General features: G+C 37.1%; 1 protein-coding gene across 6 annotated transcripts in view; it reads right to left on the bottom strand.

Moving 5' to 3' along the window:
• Window positions 1–20,655, bottom strand: part of SCMH1 (Scm polycomb group protein homolog 1) — a 200,826-nt gene that overhangs the window by 110,320 nt on the left and 69,851 nt on the right. For 5 of the 6 annotated variants that reach the window (XM_081226621.1, XM_081226625.1, XM_081226622.1 and 2 more), the window contains one exon: window positions 17,062–17,296. In XM_081226621.1, coding sequence (XP_081082747.1) covers window positions 17,062–17,296 — 235 coding nt within the window. Of the gene's footprint in view, window positions 1–17,057; window positions 17,297–20,655 lie in introns of those variants that run through there. The other variant, XM_081226627.1, reaches the window with a different exon arrangement.

Here is a 20,655-nt window from a genome sequence, read left to right as displayed (position 1 = left end):
AAGTCTAGGCAATCTGACTGTTGAGCCCACACTCTTTACTACACTAAATTATCAATGTGCATGTGAAATGAAAAAGGAAGAATCAGCTTTTGGGATAAAGTATTAGTTAAGAACTATAATTAAATTAAAGGGGAGGATGTGAGAAGAGAGAAGGAAATGTAAATAAGAGAGGTGCCACCCCCACACGATTTAAACTTTTAGTCTCAAAGCTGGCTAGGCTACCAAGTGAGGTTTCCCAGGGTCAGGAGACTGCTTGGGATAGCTCATTCATCAACAGTGGAGAGATAGCAATTCACACATTCCTGTCAAACTGCTACCACTTCTTTTTTGCTTGCCTAGCTCTTTTTCCTTCTGTAAAAAAACCCCAAAGACAAAACAACTCTAATTTTATGTGATTTGGTGGGGATGTCTACACTGGGCTCTACCTACCTGGCCATGGAATGCAAAATAATGCCATTTAAAAGCATCAGATTCCCCTAGACCAAAAGTTTCTATGTATGTCCCAAGTTGGACCAACTGTTTTCTGATATGATGTGCATGTTGGAGAGAGCTTTTCTTTCTCTGAGATCATGGTTATAAGGAAGCTTGTAGATTTGGCACTGCTAAATGGAGAACATAACTGAGAATAAGGCCAATGTAGAGCAGGAGATGGAGACACGGGAGTGTTCAAAACTCTGTGTCCAGACACACTCAGCACCAGGTCTTGGGCTTCGCAGTTACACGAGTCACTAATTCCTGTCTCCTCCTATTACCCTCCTCTAACCTGGTCTGGGCTGGGGTCTGGGTTATACTCCCAAAGAGTCTTGACTACTACTCTTCCTTTGACCACGGTACAAACAAACAGACAAACAAATTTCTCCAGAAATTCAGGTCTGGTTTGTGTGTGAGTAAAACAACTCTCTTTAGGTCAGGGAAGGGTTGAAGCAAGCCAAACCTAGTGCAGATTTGCCATGAATGATTCACTACACCTACGGATAAGGCAAAGCTGTTCTAGAGAAATGCTCCCTACACCTTCGTATAAGAGAGGAGTGGGGAGGAAAGACTGCACAATTAGAAAATTCTGATTCATGCCCTCAGTTCCCAACAACGAGAGTGCCTCACCATGTAATTCCCAATTCAATTCTTTAGAAGTGGGTTACTGAGAGGCTTCTATCTCATCTGGTACTTGAGCGAAAAAGAAATCCTGTCAGCTCTGGAAACCCTTATAATAATATTATAATAGTTAATATGTATTCAATGTTTATCATGTATTAAATACTTTACAGGCGCTTTCTCACAGGATATTTCAAATAATGCCATGAGGTGTGCACTATCATTACCCCTAGTTTGCAGATGATGAAAGAGAAACTCAGGAGAAGTAGCTTGTCCAAGGTAGTAAGTGGTAGAAACAGTTCCACTACATGACAGTCTTACTCCAAACCCCATGGTTCTTAACTACATTTCACTATCTCCTAGCAAGTTTCTTCAAGAGTAGAAGGGCAAAGTAGAAATGTTGTCAACCCAAGGAATTACTGAGTACCTTATTCCCCTACCAAATGCAAATGTATTCACCACCTGTCTTGGGGGGTCATCGATAGAATGTTTAAGCACTGAAAGGGATTTCAGAGGCCATATAGTATGAAGGTTGTATATTGTAGATGACAAAACTGAAGTCCAGAGAGGCTAAGAAACTTGTTCATGATCACGTAAGTTGTTCCTGTAGTCAGGCTGGAGCCCCAGGACTTTCCATCTGATTCTTTTTCACTACACTATGCTGCCTCCATAAGAAAACATTTATTACGCTCATATTATTTGCCAGCCTCCATTTGCTAAGCACTTTTAAGTGGGTTACCTCATTTAATCACTCTACAACTCTGTGAATTTGATAAGAGAAAAGTAGCACTGGTTTTGGAGCCAGGCTCCCTAGATTCAAATCTAGCTCTGCTACTTACCTGGTGTGTGATGTTTGGCAAATTATAAGACCTCTCTCTGGCTTTCATTTCCTCAACAATAAAATGGGTAGGAATAGTAACTACTTCAATGGGTTGTTCTAAGGGTTAAAATAGGTTAATACGTGCGAAGCACTTAAAACGATGCCTGGTATGTGATAAGTGTTAAATGAATGCTGGCTTTTATTTTGATTATTATAGATGAAAAGACTGAGATTAGAGAAATTAAGTAAAATATCCAAGGTCGCTAAGCTAGTAAATAGCAGAGGCAGGATTTAAACCAAATTCCTCTGTCTCCAGAGCCTTCATTATTAATCAGCACATTAATGTCTTCAAATATTTAATCACTCAGTTCTACCAAGCTGTCTCTCTTGGTAAAAGAACTGGAGTTGTAAATTTGTGCAAAAAGGAAGAGAAGAGTAAAAACAATAATTTGAGGGTCTCCTCAAATTAAACAATGACTTGCAAGGAAAAGGCCAGGTGGGTAAGAAATCCTAACCTCTAAAGTGGGAGTACCTCAGTGTCTGGCCACTGGTTCTCTTTCTTGGTCCCCACTTTTCTCCCATCAACGATGACTACCAATTTATATCTCTAACCCAAACCTCTGTCCTGAGTTTCATGCTCATATTTTCAACTGCCTTATTCTATAACTCTACTTGGATGCCAAGAGATCTCAAAATGAGTAAATCTAAAACAGAACTCTTGATTTTACTACCCCCTTTCCTCCAGTCATCTCATCTCAGTTAATGGAACCACTTATATAAACCCAAGTGCTGAGACCAAAAAGCCTAGAAGTCACTCTTGGTTCCTCCCTTTCTATTGTCTCTCAAATACAATTAATCAGCAAGTGTTGATGGTTCTTACATCTAATATACCCTAAACCTAACCGTTCCTTACCATTCTGTAGTTCTCCCCACTAACACCCTAATCTAAGTGACAGTCAAACTTTGCAGACTACTAAAACAGCCTTCTAACCCTTCTCTCTGCTTCAGCTTTTGCCTCCCTACTGTCTATTCTCCACACAGCAACCAGAATGATATGGTTATGTTTTTAAAACTATAAATCAGATCACATCACTCTTATGCTTACATCCTATAACACAAAATAAATTTAAAGTCTTTATGTATTTAACAAAACTTACATGATCCGGAACTTGCTTACTTCTTATAACTCATCTCCTGCCACTCCCCTGCCCTTCATTCACTGGTCTTTCTGTTTCCCAAGCACACCAAGCTGTGTCCCTCTGCCTCAAACACCTTTCACTTTTCTCAAATCTTTAATAGTTGTTTGCTGAAATATCACCTCCTCAGAGAGGCATTCCTAGACTACCCTATCTAAAATAGCCTCCTAGATCCTGCTCCCTTCTTATTATCCTTACCTTTTATCACTGCCTAAATTTTCTTTCTTTTTTCCATGTAATGCGTATGTCTTTTCCAACCAGAATATGAGCTCCATGAGAGTTTTACTGAACAAAGGAAAAATCTCCACTTATTAAATGGGTGCCAGGAATTGATAAACGCTTTATCATGTTACCCCATTTAATCCTCAACCATGTGTGGCAAAGTTTATTAATGATGTGGCAGGTGAGGCAACTGAAATTCACAGTTAAAAGTCAAGGTAAAGCAACTTATCATTGGCCACACAACTAAACTAGTAAGTGCCTGGGCTAATATTATAAAGCCAGGTCTCCAATTCTAAACCCAGGCATGCTGCAAGTGTTCTGTGTTTAGTTAAGATTTCTTTTAAAAATATTTATAAACAACCAGTCACAAAGATCTTTCATATGCTCCTAAGACTGTGGGACTACTGAATAGGTTAGGGTTCATCTGTTTGAACTAACAGTGATCTGAGCAAGCTCTGAACTTCAATGTAGATCAGCAGGTCTAGAATCTAAGCATAGTTCATGCCCTCTGGTGGCAGGTAACAGAACAGCACTCATACCAGGAAGCACATGAATGGGCCCTACTCCTTACCCCGCCATTGTCCTATATAGTAATTCTAAGCTTTATGAAGTTATTAGACTCTATGGCTGTCAAGATGATTCCCAAATCATTCTCTCCTCCCAGAGGAGCTTTACATACATGTACACATACAAATACATGTACAGAAACATGCCACCAATTCACTGTACAACTTTGGACAACTAACTTCCCTTTCCCTATTTCTGTATTTGTCAGATGATGACACTGAACTAAAGCAGTGATTCCAAACTGAGGTTGGGTGGGCTATCTAATTTTACCCCAAGGGTGACAGAAACGAGAACCGGAAGAGAGGTGCTGAACAAACTGTCTTCCCTGAGGAAGACCTGAATGTTCAGTCAGGTTGTATTTGGGAAGGACTGTTAGAATTCCTTTTGCTTCTGCCAGGATGCTGTCACCACTTCAATGCTCCACTCTTATATACACACTCAAACACAAGTTAATTCAGATTTATTTAATTGGGGGTGGGGTTATGGCTAGTCTTGAGATAGGTGTACGTATAGATGGGTCTGGCATTACTTAATGTCAGGGGCCTTGCAGAGAAGAGAGTTTGGTGAATATTTTTAAAATTATCTTTGTAAAATGAGTATTTAAGATACCATAGTTAAAATTACTTCTCTCTAAAATTTCATCCCCCCTCCCAAGTTTCTATAAACAGAATTCAAATTTCCATAACCATAAATGAGATACGCATCTTTTTTTTTTTTTTGCTGTACGCGGGCCTCTCACTGCTGTGGCCTCTCCCGTTGCGGAGCACAGGCTCCGGACACACAGGCTCCGCGGCCATGGCTCGCGGGCCCAGCCGCTCCGCGGCATGTGGGATCTTCCGGGATAGGGGCACGAACCCGTGTCCCCTGCATCGGCAGGCGGACTCTCAACCACTGCGCCACCAGGGAAGCCCAAGATACGCATCTTTTAAAACCCCCCTTTTTACTGACAGGCCCTGGAAGCTATTTAGCGTAAGAGAAGACTGATCAGTGTCAGGAACATAAGAGGGTTCCTTTCAAGTCAATGTCCCACATAGACATCAGAGCATGTGACTAAGTTTGCTGAGCAGGCTGTTTGTACTGGGATCCTGACACACTTGACTAGAGGCCTCACCAGAGGCCAGCTTTGCTCTAGCCTAGGGACTCTCAAACTTGGACACTGAAATTACCTGGGGAGCATTAAAGAATACATCATCCCACTCCCAGAAATTCAGATTTAATTGATCTGAGGTAAGGCCTAGGCACTGAAATTTTTGAGAGCTCCCTAGGTGATTCTAACTGGCAGCCATGTTTGAGAATTAGTGATCCAGACAACCCTGTTTAGAAGAAATAACCTCAGTCTATGAACCATTTACTGGAATGAACCAGTAAAACAAGGGGATGTGAGGAAAAGGTTGACATCACCCCTGAGAATCATTTTACCTTTTCACCTTTTTTCCCTGGAGGACTCTGCAAAGTAGTAACCAATGTTCCTATGTGAACAGAACACACACACATACACACACACACACAAACCACACAAGATTTTAATGGAGAAGAATGCTCTTTAGAGCAATGCTTCCCAAATACAGACCAACTGTGTTACAGTCTCGGGAGAGCCATTTTACCATGCAGAATCCCAAGCCCCATTACCTAGAAATTCTGATTCAGCAACTCTGGGGAGAAGTCCAGAGGAGGCCTGGGGAACATGAACACACACACATATATATGTATAATCATATACATAAATTATTTAAAACTTTTTATCTTGAAAAATTTTAAAGCCAGAGAAAAGTAGCAAAAAACAATACAAGAACAAACTATGTACCCTTCACCTAAATTCAGCAACTAATAACACTTCACCACAATTGCTTTCCATCTATCTACACACACTTTTTCCTCTGAACTATGTGAAAGTTAGAGACATCATGATATAGACTTCACCTCTACGTACGTCAAGATATTTGTCCTCAGAACAAGGACATTCTCCTTTAGAACTGCAATATTATCATATCCAATACATTTAATTAAAAATATCTTCAACTGTCCCCGAGTCTTTATAGGTGTTTAATTTTTAAAATACATCAGGGATGACATATTGCATTTGGTTGTCAAGTTTCTTTAGTCTCCTTTAATCTAGGATAGTCCAGTTGCCTTTTGTTTTTCATGAAATTGTTACTTTTGAAGAGTCTGGCCTGTTTTATAGGACGTCCCACAATTTGGATGTTTTCTGATTGTTTCCTTATGATTACATTCATGCTAAACAGTTTTGACAAAGATATTACACAAGGGATGTTGAGTACTTCTCATTTCATTGCTTCAAGCAGTATATAATGTCAGTTTGTCTAATTATTAATGAAACTGAATTTGATCACTTATTAAGGAATGACTGACAGATTTTTTCATTGTCATTTCCCCTTGTAATTTTTTTTTTTTTTACGGCACGTGGGCCTCTCACTGTTGTGGCCTCTTCCGTTGCGGAGCACAGGCTCCGGACGCGCAGGCTCAGCGGCCATGGCTCACAGGCCCAGCTGCTCCGCGGCACGTGGGATCCTCCCGGACCAGGGCACGAACCCGTGTCCCCTGCATCGGCAGGCGGACTCTCAACCACTGCGCCACCAGGGAAGCCCTCCCCTTGTAATTAATAGATAATCAGTGGGGAGAAACTTTGAGCCTGTGTGACTATCCTATTCTCCAATAAGATTTTTTTTTCTTTGTTTTAGCATTCATTGATTATCCTGGTCTGAATCCATTAAAATGGTGGTTGCCAAAATGTAATTTTCTATCATTCTTTATATTTGTTAGCTGATATTCTATAAAGAAGAACTTTCTCTGCAACTTTAATTTTTTTTCCTTGTGTATCACTAGGGACCCATGAGGCTATTACTATTGTTCTTCTATTTTTATTAATCTCTTTGATGGTCATATTTTTCCAATTTTGGCTAGTCAGAGTCCCTTTAAACTGGCTCCTGTATCCTTCTGATATGTACCCATCATTCTTTGAGACTTCTTTGCTTTCTGGCATAATAAGATCTTCCAGATTCACCTTACATTTTCTCTGTTGCTCAGTCTTGCAATCAGCCATTGCTCCAAGGAGCCATGATTCCTTTTAGTGGAGAATGGGATTTAGAAATCAAATCAAGGTGCTCCCATTGCAACTGAGGAGTCACTGTTTCCAGGCCTTTTCAATAGAGCTTGGAATATATACATACGTATACATATACATGTATTACCTTAGAATATATATATATACATACATATATATTCTAAGTGAATAAGTATTATATTAATATATATGTATATTTTAATACATATTAATATATACTTATATACCTATTTTAAGTTAAGAGTTCATAACATACCTCCAATTCAAATCCTACACTGCAAGGGTTCTTCTTCATCTTTTCCACCCCATGCTTGTATCTTATTTACTCATTTGCTCTATCTTCAATACATGCAAAATAGTTTCAGATTATTAGGGCAAAACCACTAACATTGTTAAGAAAAAGTCAGAATTTCTTTGCAGTTCCATTTTCCTTTGAAATATGTCCCATTGCGGGTGTACTGTGAAGGTTCTGTGTTCAAGCTGTTTGAACTCTTTTTTCAATGTGGTTATTATATCCATTTGATACAGAGTTCAGTTTGTTTCTGTTTATAGTCAATTTTAGGATATGGCTTGTTCATCTTTTTTTTTGGGTTTAATTTTATGTATTAAGTAAGACATTTATACAATTCAAAAGTCAAAAGAATATAAAAGGGTATTTTTAGAGAAGTCTCACTCTCATTTCTATGCTTTCCACCCTATTCCCAGACACTCCCAATAGGTAACCTTTTCATTATTTTCTGGTTTTAACGGTCCTGTGTTTGTTTTTATAAAATTAAGTATACAAAATATATGTAAGTTCATGTACATTAATATATATGTGCATGTGTGTGTATACACGTATATTTCCCCTTTTTCAAAAGTAAATGGCATTAAGTACATTCACATCAATGTGTAACCATTACCACCATCCATCTCCAGAACTTTTTCATCTTCCCCAAATGAAACTCTGCCCATTAAACAGTAACTCCCCATTCCCCTCTCCCCTTTCCCAGCTCCTGGCAACCGCCATTCTATTTTCTGTCGCAATGAATTTGCCTATATTTGGTACCTTGTATAAGTGGAATCATACAGCATTTGTCATTTTGTTACTGGCTTATTTCATTTATAATAGCATAATATCTTTAAGATTCATCCACATTGTAGCATGTGTCAGAATCTTCTTACTTTTTAAAGCTGAATAATATTCCACTGTGTGTATATACCACATTTTATTTATCCATTCTTCTGTCAATGGACACTTGGGTTGTTTTGACCTTTTGGATATTGTGAATAATGCTGCTAAATATAGGTATACCAATATCTTCTTTAGTCCCTGCTTTCCATTCTTCTGCCTATCTACCCCAAAGTGGAATTGCTAGATAACATGTAATTCTATTTTTAACTTCTTTGAGGAAACATATTGTTTTCCATAGTGGCTGTACCATTTTACATTCCCAATACACAATACACATGGTTCCAGTTTCTCCACATCCTCACCAACACTTGTTATTTTCTATTTATTTGATAATAGCCATCCTAATGGGTGTGAAGTATTATCTCATCGTGTTTTTGATTTGTATTTCCCTAAATGATTACTGATGCTGAGCATTTTTTCATATGCTTATTGGCTACGTGTATATCTTCTTCAGAGAAATGTCTATTCAAGTCCTTTGCTTATTTTTTAATCAGGTTGTTTATTTGCTGTTGTTCAACTGAAGGAGTTTTAAAAAATATATTCTGGATATTAACCCTTTACCAGATATATGATTCGCAAATATTTTCTCCCATTCCATGAGTTCCCTATTCACTCTGTTAAAAGTGTCCTTTGATAAACAAAATTTTAAATTTTGATGCAGTCAAATTTAACTATTTTTTTCTTTTGTTGCCTGTGCTTTTGTTGGTGTCATATCCAAAAATAACTGCCAATTCCAACGTCACGAAGCTTTCCCCCATGTTTTCTTCTAAGAGTTTTACAGTTTTAGCTCCTACATTTAGGTTGTTGATCCATTTTGGGTTAGTTATTGTATAATGGTGTAAGGTAAAGGTCCAACTTCATTCTTTTGCATGTGGATATCCAGTTTTCCCAATACTATTTGTTGAATCGGACATGTGATTTTGAAAAAATAGCTTTAGTGAGATATAACTCAATTTATACTTTTAAATATCCAATTCAGTGGTTTTTAGAGTTATGAAACATCATTCTATCTAATTTTAGAACATTTTCATCACTCCTCCAAAAAGAAAACCCATATCTATTAGCTGCCACCCCCCCTTGTCCCTTCATCCCAATCCCTGGAAACCACTAACCTACTCTCTGCCTTTTTGGATTTGCCTATTTCCTCCCATCGTGTGGGCTATCTTTTCACTTTCTTGATAGTGTCTTTGGAAGCACAAAAGCTTTTAATTTTGAAGCCCATCTATCTAGTTTTTCTTCTGTTCTTTGTGCTTTTGGTGCCATATCTAAGAAACCACTGCCTAATCCAAGGTCATGAAGATTTACTCCCATGTTTTCTTCTAAGAGTTTTATAGTCTTAGCTCTTACATTTAGGTCTATTATCCACTTGGAGTCAATTTTTGTATATGGTGTGGAGGTGGAGTCCAACTTCATTCTTTTGTATGTAGATATCCAGTTGTCCCTGTGCCAGCTGTTGAAAACCCCTACTGAATTATCTTAGCACCCTTGTTGAAAATCAACTGAGCATAAATGTATGGGTTTATTTCTGGACTCTCAAATCTAATCCTCTTATCTATAAGTCTATGTTCAATTTATGCCAGTACCACAATGTCTTGAGTACTGTTGCTTTGTAGTAAGTTTTGAAATCGAGAAATGTGAGTCCTCAGCAGTGTGCTGATTTTTGCTGAAGTTCATATGACTTTCTTCCTTAGCTATTTTAATATGGTGAAGTCCATTAATGATATTTCTGAAGTTAAATATTCTTTTCATTCCCAGAAAAAAAACGCTACTTTGTCTTGATGAATTGTTGCTGTAAATATGTTGAACTCTAAATCCTAATATTTTATTTAGGTGTTTTGTAATAATATTCACACGAGGCTGCGTGTGTGTGTGCATGTGTGTGTGTGTTTAAATCAGGGTTAAGTATCAAAGTTCTACCTGCTTCATAAAAAGAATCTGGATATTTTCCTTTTTCTATGATCTAGAAGTGCACTGTCTAGTATGGTAGCCACCAACCACACAGGTTTTTAACTTTAAATTATAATTAAAATAAAATTAAATATTCAATTCTTTAGTTGCAGTAGACACATTTCAAGTGCTCTACAGACACATGTGGCTGGTGACTACCATACTGGACAGCAAGGACATAAAACATTTCTATCATCACAGAAAGTTCTGTTGGGTATCACTGAAGTACAACAACTTAAGTAGCATTGAGATTATCTGGTCTTCAAGGTTTTGTAGGATTTCCCTCTAAAATAATCTGCATGCAGTACTGTGATATAAGTGCTTTGAAAACATATGTGATGCTCCTAGGGTCAATTTTGACAAACAGTATTTTCCTATTTCACCTAGCCTTCCTAGTTTACATAGAGTTATTCCCCACCTTTGTCATTTCTACTTTGTATATCTGTGCTTATTCTTTTTTTTTCTTTATTAGGCTAACTAGTGGTTTGTTATTTTGTTGAAGTTTTCTCCAAAGAAACAGTATTTTGATTTACTGCTTTTCTATTTTCTACCACATTAATCTCTCTATCTTTATTTTTTCTTCTACTTATTTCTCCTTTGTATTTGCTTTGGAGTGTAACTTTTTCTAGTTTTTTTAATTGGGAATTTAAATTCGTAATATTTATCCTTTCATTTTTCTTTATGTCAGGTATTTAAGACTATAAATTTTCTTCCAACCACTGCTTTAATTATATCTCAAAATTCTGATGTGATGTTTATTATCATTATGTTTTAGGAATTTAAAATTTTTGGTTTATATTTCCATTTTTCAAACAGAAGTTGTTTAAAGAGTTTTAAATTTCAAGGTGGAAGGGCATTTACCAGGGTATAAAGTTTGATATGCATACATACACACACACACACACATATGATCTATCTTATTCATTAAAGTCTTCAACCCCTTTATTTTTTGTCCTCTTGGCCTGTCTTGAGAGAGGTGTGTTAATTCTCCATTAGTGTGTTTGTCTGTGTCTCCTTGCATCTACCATAATTTCTATTTTATTAATTCTACCATGTCTAATAACAGAATTATAACCTCTGCTATTATATTGTTTGAAGTTCCTTCATATATCCTTGATCATCCTTTTATTTTTAGCTGTTCTGACTCACTTTACTTTAGGTATGTCTCCTGTACAGAGTATAAAGTTGGGTTTGACTTTGAGCACCAATCTGAAATATTTTTCTTTTAATAGGTGAGTTAAAACCATTTACATTTATTAATATAAATTACACATTTGGTCTCAACTCTGTCACATGTTTTATTTACTGCATTCTCCATATTTAGTTCATCTCTTTGTGTCATCTGTTTCTTGATCTTTTTGTTCCTTTGGTATTTAGGAAGTTCTGGAATTTTGTTTTAGTAGTTACCTTTATACTAACATATGTTATAATGTCCTTAATTCCCTTATTTCCTCACTTAGGCTTCTACTATTTGGTTTATCAGTTTTAAGTGATACCCGGGACCCCATCTACAGATATGACAGGAGGAAAGGGGCTTGCTTTCTGGCTGCATTGTGTTGGCTTGGCAGGCTCCTGCAGCACCCCATCTTCCCTATGGCCCAGGTCCAGGAGCGCAGGGCAGCCCGTAGCAGCACCACCCTCCCCATCTTAAGTGGTTCTGTAGAAGAGTTTCTCCAGAGACACACCTCTCCATGAACAGCTTTCTCAGCACCCTGGAGGACAGAGTTCTAGCAAGTTCCACTGCTGTGGCACCACAGTGATTTCTCTCATCCAGTGAGCCACAGCTGTGCCCCCTCCAACAAGGCCTACATCTCAGCCCTGAGATGGGGGAAGGGAGGCTCTTCCTTGGGCGCTCTCTCTGCCCCAGTGTAGTGGCTTCTCCTTACCTCTGCGCTTCTTATATTCTTTAGAGTTCTCTTGCCTTTTGACTAGCCAATCCCTCACTCCAATCCTCTGTTATAATTAACATGTATATTAAACTTTCTGTGTTTAAACTGCTGTGTGGGTTCTCTTTCTTCACTGGACCCAGACTGATACCATACTATTCTACTCTTGTCCCTACCTTTGTTTTTGTCTTAGATTGATCACCTGTTGTTTGGATGGAGCTCTTTCCATAATTGATTCCTTAGGAAGGGCTTGGGGTCACAGTATTTCCTGAGTTCTTGCATGTTGAAAACTCTTTCAGTATAATCTCAGGACTTGAAAAAACAGCTTGTCTAGATATAAAACCTGTCTTTTCATTTTCTTTCCTTGAATTTCTTAAAAATGCTGCTCCATTTAGTCTTGCTTTGTATTTTGCTGTTGAGAGTATGATGCAAACCTGACTTTCTTTTCCTTGTGAGTAATTTGGCCTTGTTGCTGGAGGCTTAGATGAATTTTTCTTTATTCTTAGAGTATAATAGTTTTACTGGAATATGTCTTAGAGTTGACCAATCTAGACCAATTTTTCCAGGAATAAGGTAGGCCCTTTCAATATGAAGGTTTAGGTGTTCTTTAATTTTTGGAAAATTTTCTTATATTACAATTTTAAGTACTAATTCTGTTTATCTTCTTCAGGGACTCCAAATATATATGTACACATACATATACACATTGGATCTTTGTTGACTATGTTCTATATCTAACAGTTCCTTTCTGATACTTTTAAACCTTCTCTAATATTTATTTTTATTTCTCTTCTCAATGTCCCTTATTATATTTCCAGTTGAATCTATTGTCCCAGTGGGTACCCTGGAATTGAGTCTTCAACTGAGATTATTTTTCTTTCAATTTTTTTCTTGAGTTTGAACAATTCTATTTTCACATCTTCCTGTCTATTGTGCATTTCTAGTCTGACTTAAAATTTTTGATTCAAGGTATTTTTTCATAGCTGTCAATACTTATTTAATTTGAGATGGGTTATTGTGCAACGGTTTTCCTCTGGCTACTCACTGATTTTGGCTGTAGAATTTTCAATAGTTAAAATGGTTTTATCCTCTATTTCTGTTTTTCTTCACGTAGAAGCTTTTTATAGATGTTGACTGGTGTTTCCTAATCCTTTGAAATGTCTTATATTTTTCTGGGCTTGCAAAAAACAGGATGTTCCATTTTGGCAGGGATCTTGGGTCATGAGTTTTCTGTTGGCATAGTGAAATGCAGTTTCTTTAGTAGATGAGCCTATTTGGGATGGGATGGGAAGGTTTGTATGTCTTTTGATTTTATGATTCTCTTTTGTTCCTGCATAACTCTGAATCACTACACATGGTTTCCTTCTTTTCCTTCAATATTATAGCTACCTCTCCCACAAAGGTAGTTGTCTTCCCAAGACTGCTATCTCCTGTCCCTCATTCTTTTAGTTCACTCTCTTTCTCTGATTCTCCAGTAGCCAAGGCTCTAATCAAGTAGCTCTTAGCTTTCTTTCAGTATTTCCCACTCTGGATGGGACTGTCTTTTTCTGGGGGTGATTTTGGCTGTGTTAGGCTCCCATTGCCCTCTCCCTGTTTAATGTAGTTTCTACCTACATAAAACTCTTCATTCTGGTATGGGGTGGGTACTAGCTCTAGTGGTTTCAGATCTTTATATCTGAACATGTAGACAACATGTTACTGAAATCTGTGGTACTCTTTTTTTTTTTAAACATCTTTATTGGAGTATAATTACTTTACTATGGTGTGTTAGTTTCTGCTTTATAACAAAGTGAATCAGCTATACATATTATATCCCCATATCCCCTCCCTCTTGCATCTCCCCTCCCACCCTCCCTATCCCACCCCCTAGGTGGTCACAAAGCACCGAGCTGATCTCCCTGTGCTATGCAGCTGCTTCCCACTAGCTATCTGTTTTACATTTGGCAGTGTATATATGTCCATGCCACTCTCTCACTTTGTCCCAGCTTACCCTTTCCCCTCCCTGTGTCCTCAAGTCCATTCTCTAATAGGTCTGCATCTTTATTCCCATCCTGCCCCTAGGTTCTTCATGACCATTTTTTTTCCTTTTAGATTCCATATATATGTGTTAGCATACGGTATTTGTTTTTCTCTTTCTGACTTACTTCACTCTGTATGACAGACTCTAGGTCCATCCACCTCACTACAAATAACTCGATTTCATTTCTTTTTATGAAATGGAAAAAGCCCTTTTTATGGCTGAGTAATATTCCATTGTATATATGTGCCACATCTTCTTTATCCATTCATCTGTCGATGGATACTTAGGTTGCTTCCATGTCCTGGCTATTGTAAATACAACTGCAATAAACATTGTGGTACATGACTCATTTTGAATTATGGTTTTCTCAGGGTATATGCCCAGGGTATATGCCCAGTGGGATTGCTGGGTTGTATGGTAGTTCTATTTTTAGTTTTTTAAGGAAACTCCATACTGTTCTCCATAGTGGCTGTATCAATTTACATTCCCATCTGTGGTATTCTTGACTCCTGGTTATGTTTAGGCATGAGTTATGGGTGGTTTGATTTTCTTTCCTTTTTGATCTGTATGTTTCTGGAGAATTTATGGAAAGATTTTGATTTAGATGGTCACCATTATCCCTGGGAACTTACATATTTTAATAGCCTATCAAGATGCTTCTAAACAATGATTCATAAAGTAGGTTGAGAATCTTACGGTACTATGCAGCTACAAAAAGGAATGAGGAACATCTTCATACAACTAAGAAGTCATCTTTAGGATATATTGCTAAATGAAAAAAGTAAGATTGAGGAAAGTATGTATAATATGCTGTCATTTATATAAGAAGACAAGGAATACATATGTATGTATGTACACACACACTCACATGGATATATTTGCTTATTTTTTAAAAAATGGAGTATAAACTATGAAATTAAAAGGAAGTGGTTACCCTATAGCAGAAGAAAGGGATAAGGTGAAGGGGATTTCTCTGAATATACTCTGTTTTATAGATTTCACTTTAAGAATGATTTATGTATATATGACGCCAAAGATGGGATAATTCAAGAATCAATAAGGATAGTTAGTACAACGGAGTGAAACACATCAGTTATATATGAATCTTTGAGTTTATGATACTAAACAACAACAACAACAATAACACTATCCATAAATAATTTTGGAGGATGATGGTAATCCAATTTATTATTTTGAAAATTGGTAAATAAAGAAAAGAATCAAGCATTTAAACTGTCTTTCCTGCATGAACTGTACTTTAGGATAACCAAGTTGATGAAAGTTTATTTTAACAGACATGTTCCATTTAATTTATGTGGACCGAATGATAATATTAAAATTTACCATTTTGCAACCATAATGAAGTGATGGGTCTAAATCAGGGGTCAGCAAACTATAGCCAGAAGGCTGGCCATCTGTTTTTGCAAATAAAGCTTTATTGGAGCACATCCTTGCCCATTTGTTTATGTATCATCTATGGCTGCTTTCACATTACAAGGACAAAGCTGACTAGTTACAATGGAGAAGGTATGGCCCATAAGCCTGAAATATTTACTATCTGACTCTTTAAGAAAATCTGTCACCCCCTGCTCTAGACCACAAGCAGTAATGGCTGCTACATTATAAAATGAGAGACAACCAGACCATATATGCTTCCTAATGAAGACCACTACCTATGAAATATTCTTATGAAAAAATTGAACCTTAACCTGATCAAGCCTCTAGATCTAGTTACCAATTTCTAGGAAGAGAGGACAGAGAAACATGTTAAATGATACCACAGAGATACAATCAGCAAAATCTAATTGTGGGAAAATTTAAAGACAAATGACTTAGGTTTTTCAACAAATAAATTGCAAGAAAAAATAAGAGAGAGAAGGAGAACCCATAGACTAAAAGAGACTTAAGGGACATATTAACCAACTGCAATATGTTGATTTTATTTGGATCCTGATTCAAAGAAAATGGAATAAAGTGAGAGAGAAAGAGGGAGACAGACAGACAGATAGACAGACAGTAGGGAAAATTTAAACACTGAGTAAATATTCGTTGATATTAAGGAATTATTATTTATATGTGATAATGTTATTATGATTATGCTTTTAAAATATTAAAATATACATAATGAGAGATACATACTAAATAAACGATAAAATACTATGTTTAGGCAATTGGGCAGGAGCAGGCAGGGAGTGTGTATAGGTACAAAGAAAACAAGATTGACTATCAAGGATAAAGGATACATGGACATTCACTGTGCTATTTTTTTCTACTTTTGTATACATTTGAAAGTTTACATTACAAATAATTTTTTTTAATGGAGGAAAATGTTAAATAACCACCTGGGGAGGTCTTTCAAATGATACTGTCCCGTAATGTTCATTTTATTTAGCACAGCCTCCTGAAGGGAACATAGCCTAAAAGCCATCTCTCTCTATCCTCTGTTGAGACTCACTGCAGTAGCAATTAATAGTAACTGATGAGATAGGCTAAATCATTCAGGTATATTGAGGCAAAAAAAGGTGAATCTGATCTTGAGGAAAAAAATACAGTGGGGTTATTAGTTTAAGTAAAATAATGCATTTTACTTAATAATTGATTCAAAGTGAGAAAATTCCAAGGACCAAGTAAAAATTTAGGGGAAAGGAGATAACGGATCTTTGTAATAGTCATCCTTTCTACTGGGAGATTTTTCTCTCACTTCCTGTTATCACTGTAGGATTTGGTGAAAACTCTATGGTTTTTTGAGGCAAGTTAAATGTCAAGATTTCCTTCCATTCTTTTTCTCAGGGTAAAGGGGAAGTGACAAAGGAGGATGAAATGTGTGGTTTCTTGTTAGAAAAAGAAGAGCTTGAGAGAAGCTTGGGTACCATAAGTTAATGTAGAATGGATAGGTCCAGATTTTTCAGGTCATTTCATTTTAGGTGGGCCTTTTCTTTTGGACCATATGAAAAAAGAAGGGATAGGCAGAGGACCCTATGTTTTTCTTTAACAGGATGTACAATTTGGGGAAGATAACTAATGGGCTAGGGAGAGCTTGGGTCTAGTTACTCACCCAGTGGGGGCTGCAGCATACCCCCATTCTTCTCACAATTCCCGATAGGCTGGATTTCAGCTGAGTCAACCAGACGCCAGAAGTCATTCTTGTTGTCGCTGCCATCAAGGCGAAGGCGGAGGCGAGCGCCTGTCAGTCCAACTACTGTGGCAATACAGGTAGATGTGGTGTTCCTGGGATCCTGTGCTTCCAATTTCATACTGATCTTGAACTCGTTGCTTGGAGGTGTGTAGGACTGAGGAGAACAAGCCATGGGGATTAGGTGAACTAAGAATAAACGGCATTTTCAGTAAGGATATTAAGAGATGGAACCTGAAAGTTTATGCTTTGGACTCAAACTGGTTACAGCTGGGTCAGGAACAACCCCCCTGAATTATTCCCTAGTACTTAGGAAGGGTTTCATACAAAATAAACACTGAAATGTAAAATGAAAGGGAAAAAATTACTTTCCACTGAAGCATCAAATATTGACTCACCAGTAAGAAAAGGACAAGAATGTCTCAAGTGGCCCTTGCTTAAATGTTGTTTTTTATCCTATTGTCTCCAAATCCTTAACCCTCCAGGTTTTCTTAACATTTTCTTTTTAGCAATCATCCTATTAAACTATCATATCCTTAGTGTCTCTTCATGGAGCATTTCAGTGTATTGGTTTGTATGTCTACTACACAGACTAACCATTGGCAGTTGATTTTTTCTTCTTACTTTGACATTAACTTATAAATCAATTCCTATTTTTTAAAATAACTTTTAGTTATAATTGACATACAATAAACTATACACTTTGGTAAGTACCGACATATGTATACACTCATGACACCATATACATCACGTACACCCTGGAAAACATCACCACAATCAAGATAAGGAACATGGACACACTCTCAAGTCTTGCATATCCTTTTATAATCTCTCTGTCTAGCTCTTCCCAGACCTCTCTTTCCAGGCAAACATTGCTTTACTTTCTATCAGTGTAGACTGGTTTGCATTTCTAGACTTAAATGGAATCACAGAGAATATACTCTTTTTTGGGGTCTACTTTCTTTCACTCAGCATAACTATTCTGATATTCATCCATTTGTTGAACGTATCAATAATTCATTATTTTGTTAAGACCACATTTTTTTAGAGCAGTTTTAGGTTCAAAACTTAGCAAAATTGAGAGGAAGGTACAGAGCTTTCCCATAAACATCCTGCCGTAACAGGTGCAGAGTCTCCCCTATTATCAACATCCCCTACCGCATTTCTTAAAACTGATGAACCTACACTGACACATCATAATCACCCAAAGTCCACAGTTTACATTAGGGTTCTCTCTTGGTGTTGTATATTCTATGAATTTGGTCTAATGTAGACATGTATCCATCATTATAGGATCATACAAAATAGTTTAACTGCACTAAAAATCCTCTGTACTTTGCCTACTCATCCACTCAGTCATTGGCAACAACTGGTCTTTTTACTGTCTCCATAGTTTTGCCTTTTCCAGAATGTCATATGGTTGGAATCATACAGTACATAGCTTTTTCAGATTGGCTTCTTTCCCTTAGTAAACTGCATTTAAGCTTCCTCTATGTCTTTTCATGGCTTGATAGCTCATTTCTTTTTAGGGCTGAATAATATTCCATTATCTGGCTATACCACAGTTTATTTATCCATTCACCTACTGAAGAACATCTTGGTTGCTTCCAAGTTTTGGCAATTATGAATAAAGCTGCAATAAACATCCATTTTTTGTGTGGACATAAATATTCGACTCCTTTGGGTAAATACCAAGGAATGCAATTGCCAGATTGTACGGTAAGAGTATGTTTAGTTTATAAGAGATCACCAAACTGTCTTACAAAATGTCTGCAACATTTTGCATTCCCACAAGCAATGAATGAGAATTCCTATTGCTCCACATCCTTGCCAGAACTTGGTGTTATCAGTGTTCTGGATTTTGGCATTACAATACGTATGCAGTGGTATCTCACTGTTGCTTTAATTTGCATTTCTCTGATGACATATGATTTAGAACATCTTTTTAATGCTTTTTTGTCATCTGCCGATCTTCTTTGGTGAGGTATCTGTTAACATCTTTGGCCCATTTTTTGAGTTATTTTTTTATTTTGAGTTTTTAAGTGTTCTTTGTATATTTTGGGTAACAGTCCTTTGTCAGACATGTCTTTTGCAAATATTTTCTCCCAGTCTGTGGCCTGTCTCCTCCTTCTCTTTTTTTTTTTTTTTTTTTTTTTTTTCTTTTTGCGGTATGCGGGCCTCTCACTGTTGTGGCCTCTCCCGTTGCGGAGCACAGGCTCCGGATGCGCAGGCCCAGCAGCCATGGCTCACGGGCCCAGCCGCTCCGCGGCATATGGGATCCTCCCAGACCGGGGCACGAACCCGTATCCCCTGCATCGGCAGGCGGACTCTCAACCACTGCGCCACCAGGGAGGCCCTCCTCCTTCTCTTGACAGTGTCTTTCATAGAGCATAAGGTTTTATTTTAATGAAGTCCAGCTTATCAATTATTTCTTTCATGAACTGTGCCTTTGGTGTTGTAACTAAAAAGTCATTGCCATACCCAAGGTCATCTTGGTTTTCTCCTATGTTATCTTCTAGGAGCTTTATAGTTTTGTGTTCTACATCTAAGTGTGTGGTCTATTTTGAATTACTTTTTGTGAAGGGTGTAAGATCCGTATATAAATTCCCTTTTTTTTTTGCATGAGCTGTCCAGTTGTTAAGACCTTTGTTGAAAGGACAATCTTTGCTCCACTGTATCGGCATCGTTCCTTTGTCAAAGATAGGATGACTATATTTTTATGGGACTATTTCTGGGCTCTCTATTCTGTTCCATTTACCTATCTGTTTCTTCTTTTGCTAACACCACATTCTCTTTTTTTTTGAGAATTTTAAGCCTTTTAATTAAAACATTAGAAAACTTAAATGCATAATAAATACACTATTTGATCATTTAAGGGGGTCTTAATTTCTATCAAAGAGCATTTCTTTAAACACAACTACAAAAATTTGTAGGCAAGGACATGTGTACTCCTTTCTACCCTAACCATCAAATCTGTGATATGTGAATAGGACAGTCTTTGGGAGGGAGTGTGTGTCAAAGGGAAAAATGCAACACAGGAAAAACAACAATAAAATAGGTCCAAATAACCTATGTTAGTACAGCTCATACTTTATAATTGTACTACACTTTATAGTTTATGAAGTGTTTTCCATTCATTAGATTATATAATCTTCAGAACTCTTTAAGGTAAAATTGTATTGTCCCTGCTGTACCCCTAAGGAAACCACAGCTGGAAAAAATTAAGTAAACTATGGATTATTAAAAGTATTTATAAATAATTATTACTTCAATTATATTGTTAAGAACTGATGTTCTTAAAAGAAAATGCAAGAAGGCCAATGTCTCCTGTCAATCTATGAATTTTCAAAAAAAAAAAAACAATTCAGTTAAACTTTCAGGGATAATAGCCCACTAAGGAAATGGTAAACATGTAGCTACTAATTAGATCTTCCATTGGGATAACTGCTTCATTTTGTTTCACTGGCCAATATATTTGTCTTTTAAAGATAAGTTCTCAAACATAGAAGTCAGATA

The sequence above is a fragment of the Mesoplodon bidens genome (assembly GCF_964165515.1).
Source record: "Mesoplodon bidens genome assembly, chromosome: 2".
Classification (NCBI taxonomy): Eukaryota; Metazoa; Chordata; class Mammalia; order Artiodactyla; family Ziphiidae; genus Mesoplodon; species Mesoplodon bidens.
Note: the sequence above shows the minus strand (reverse complement) of the source record. Positions and strands in the feature narration are given on the sequence as shown.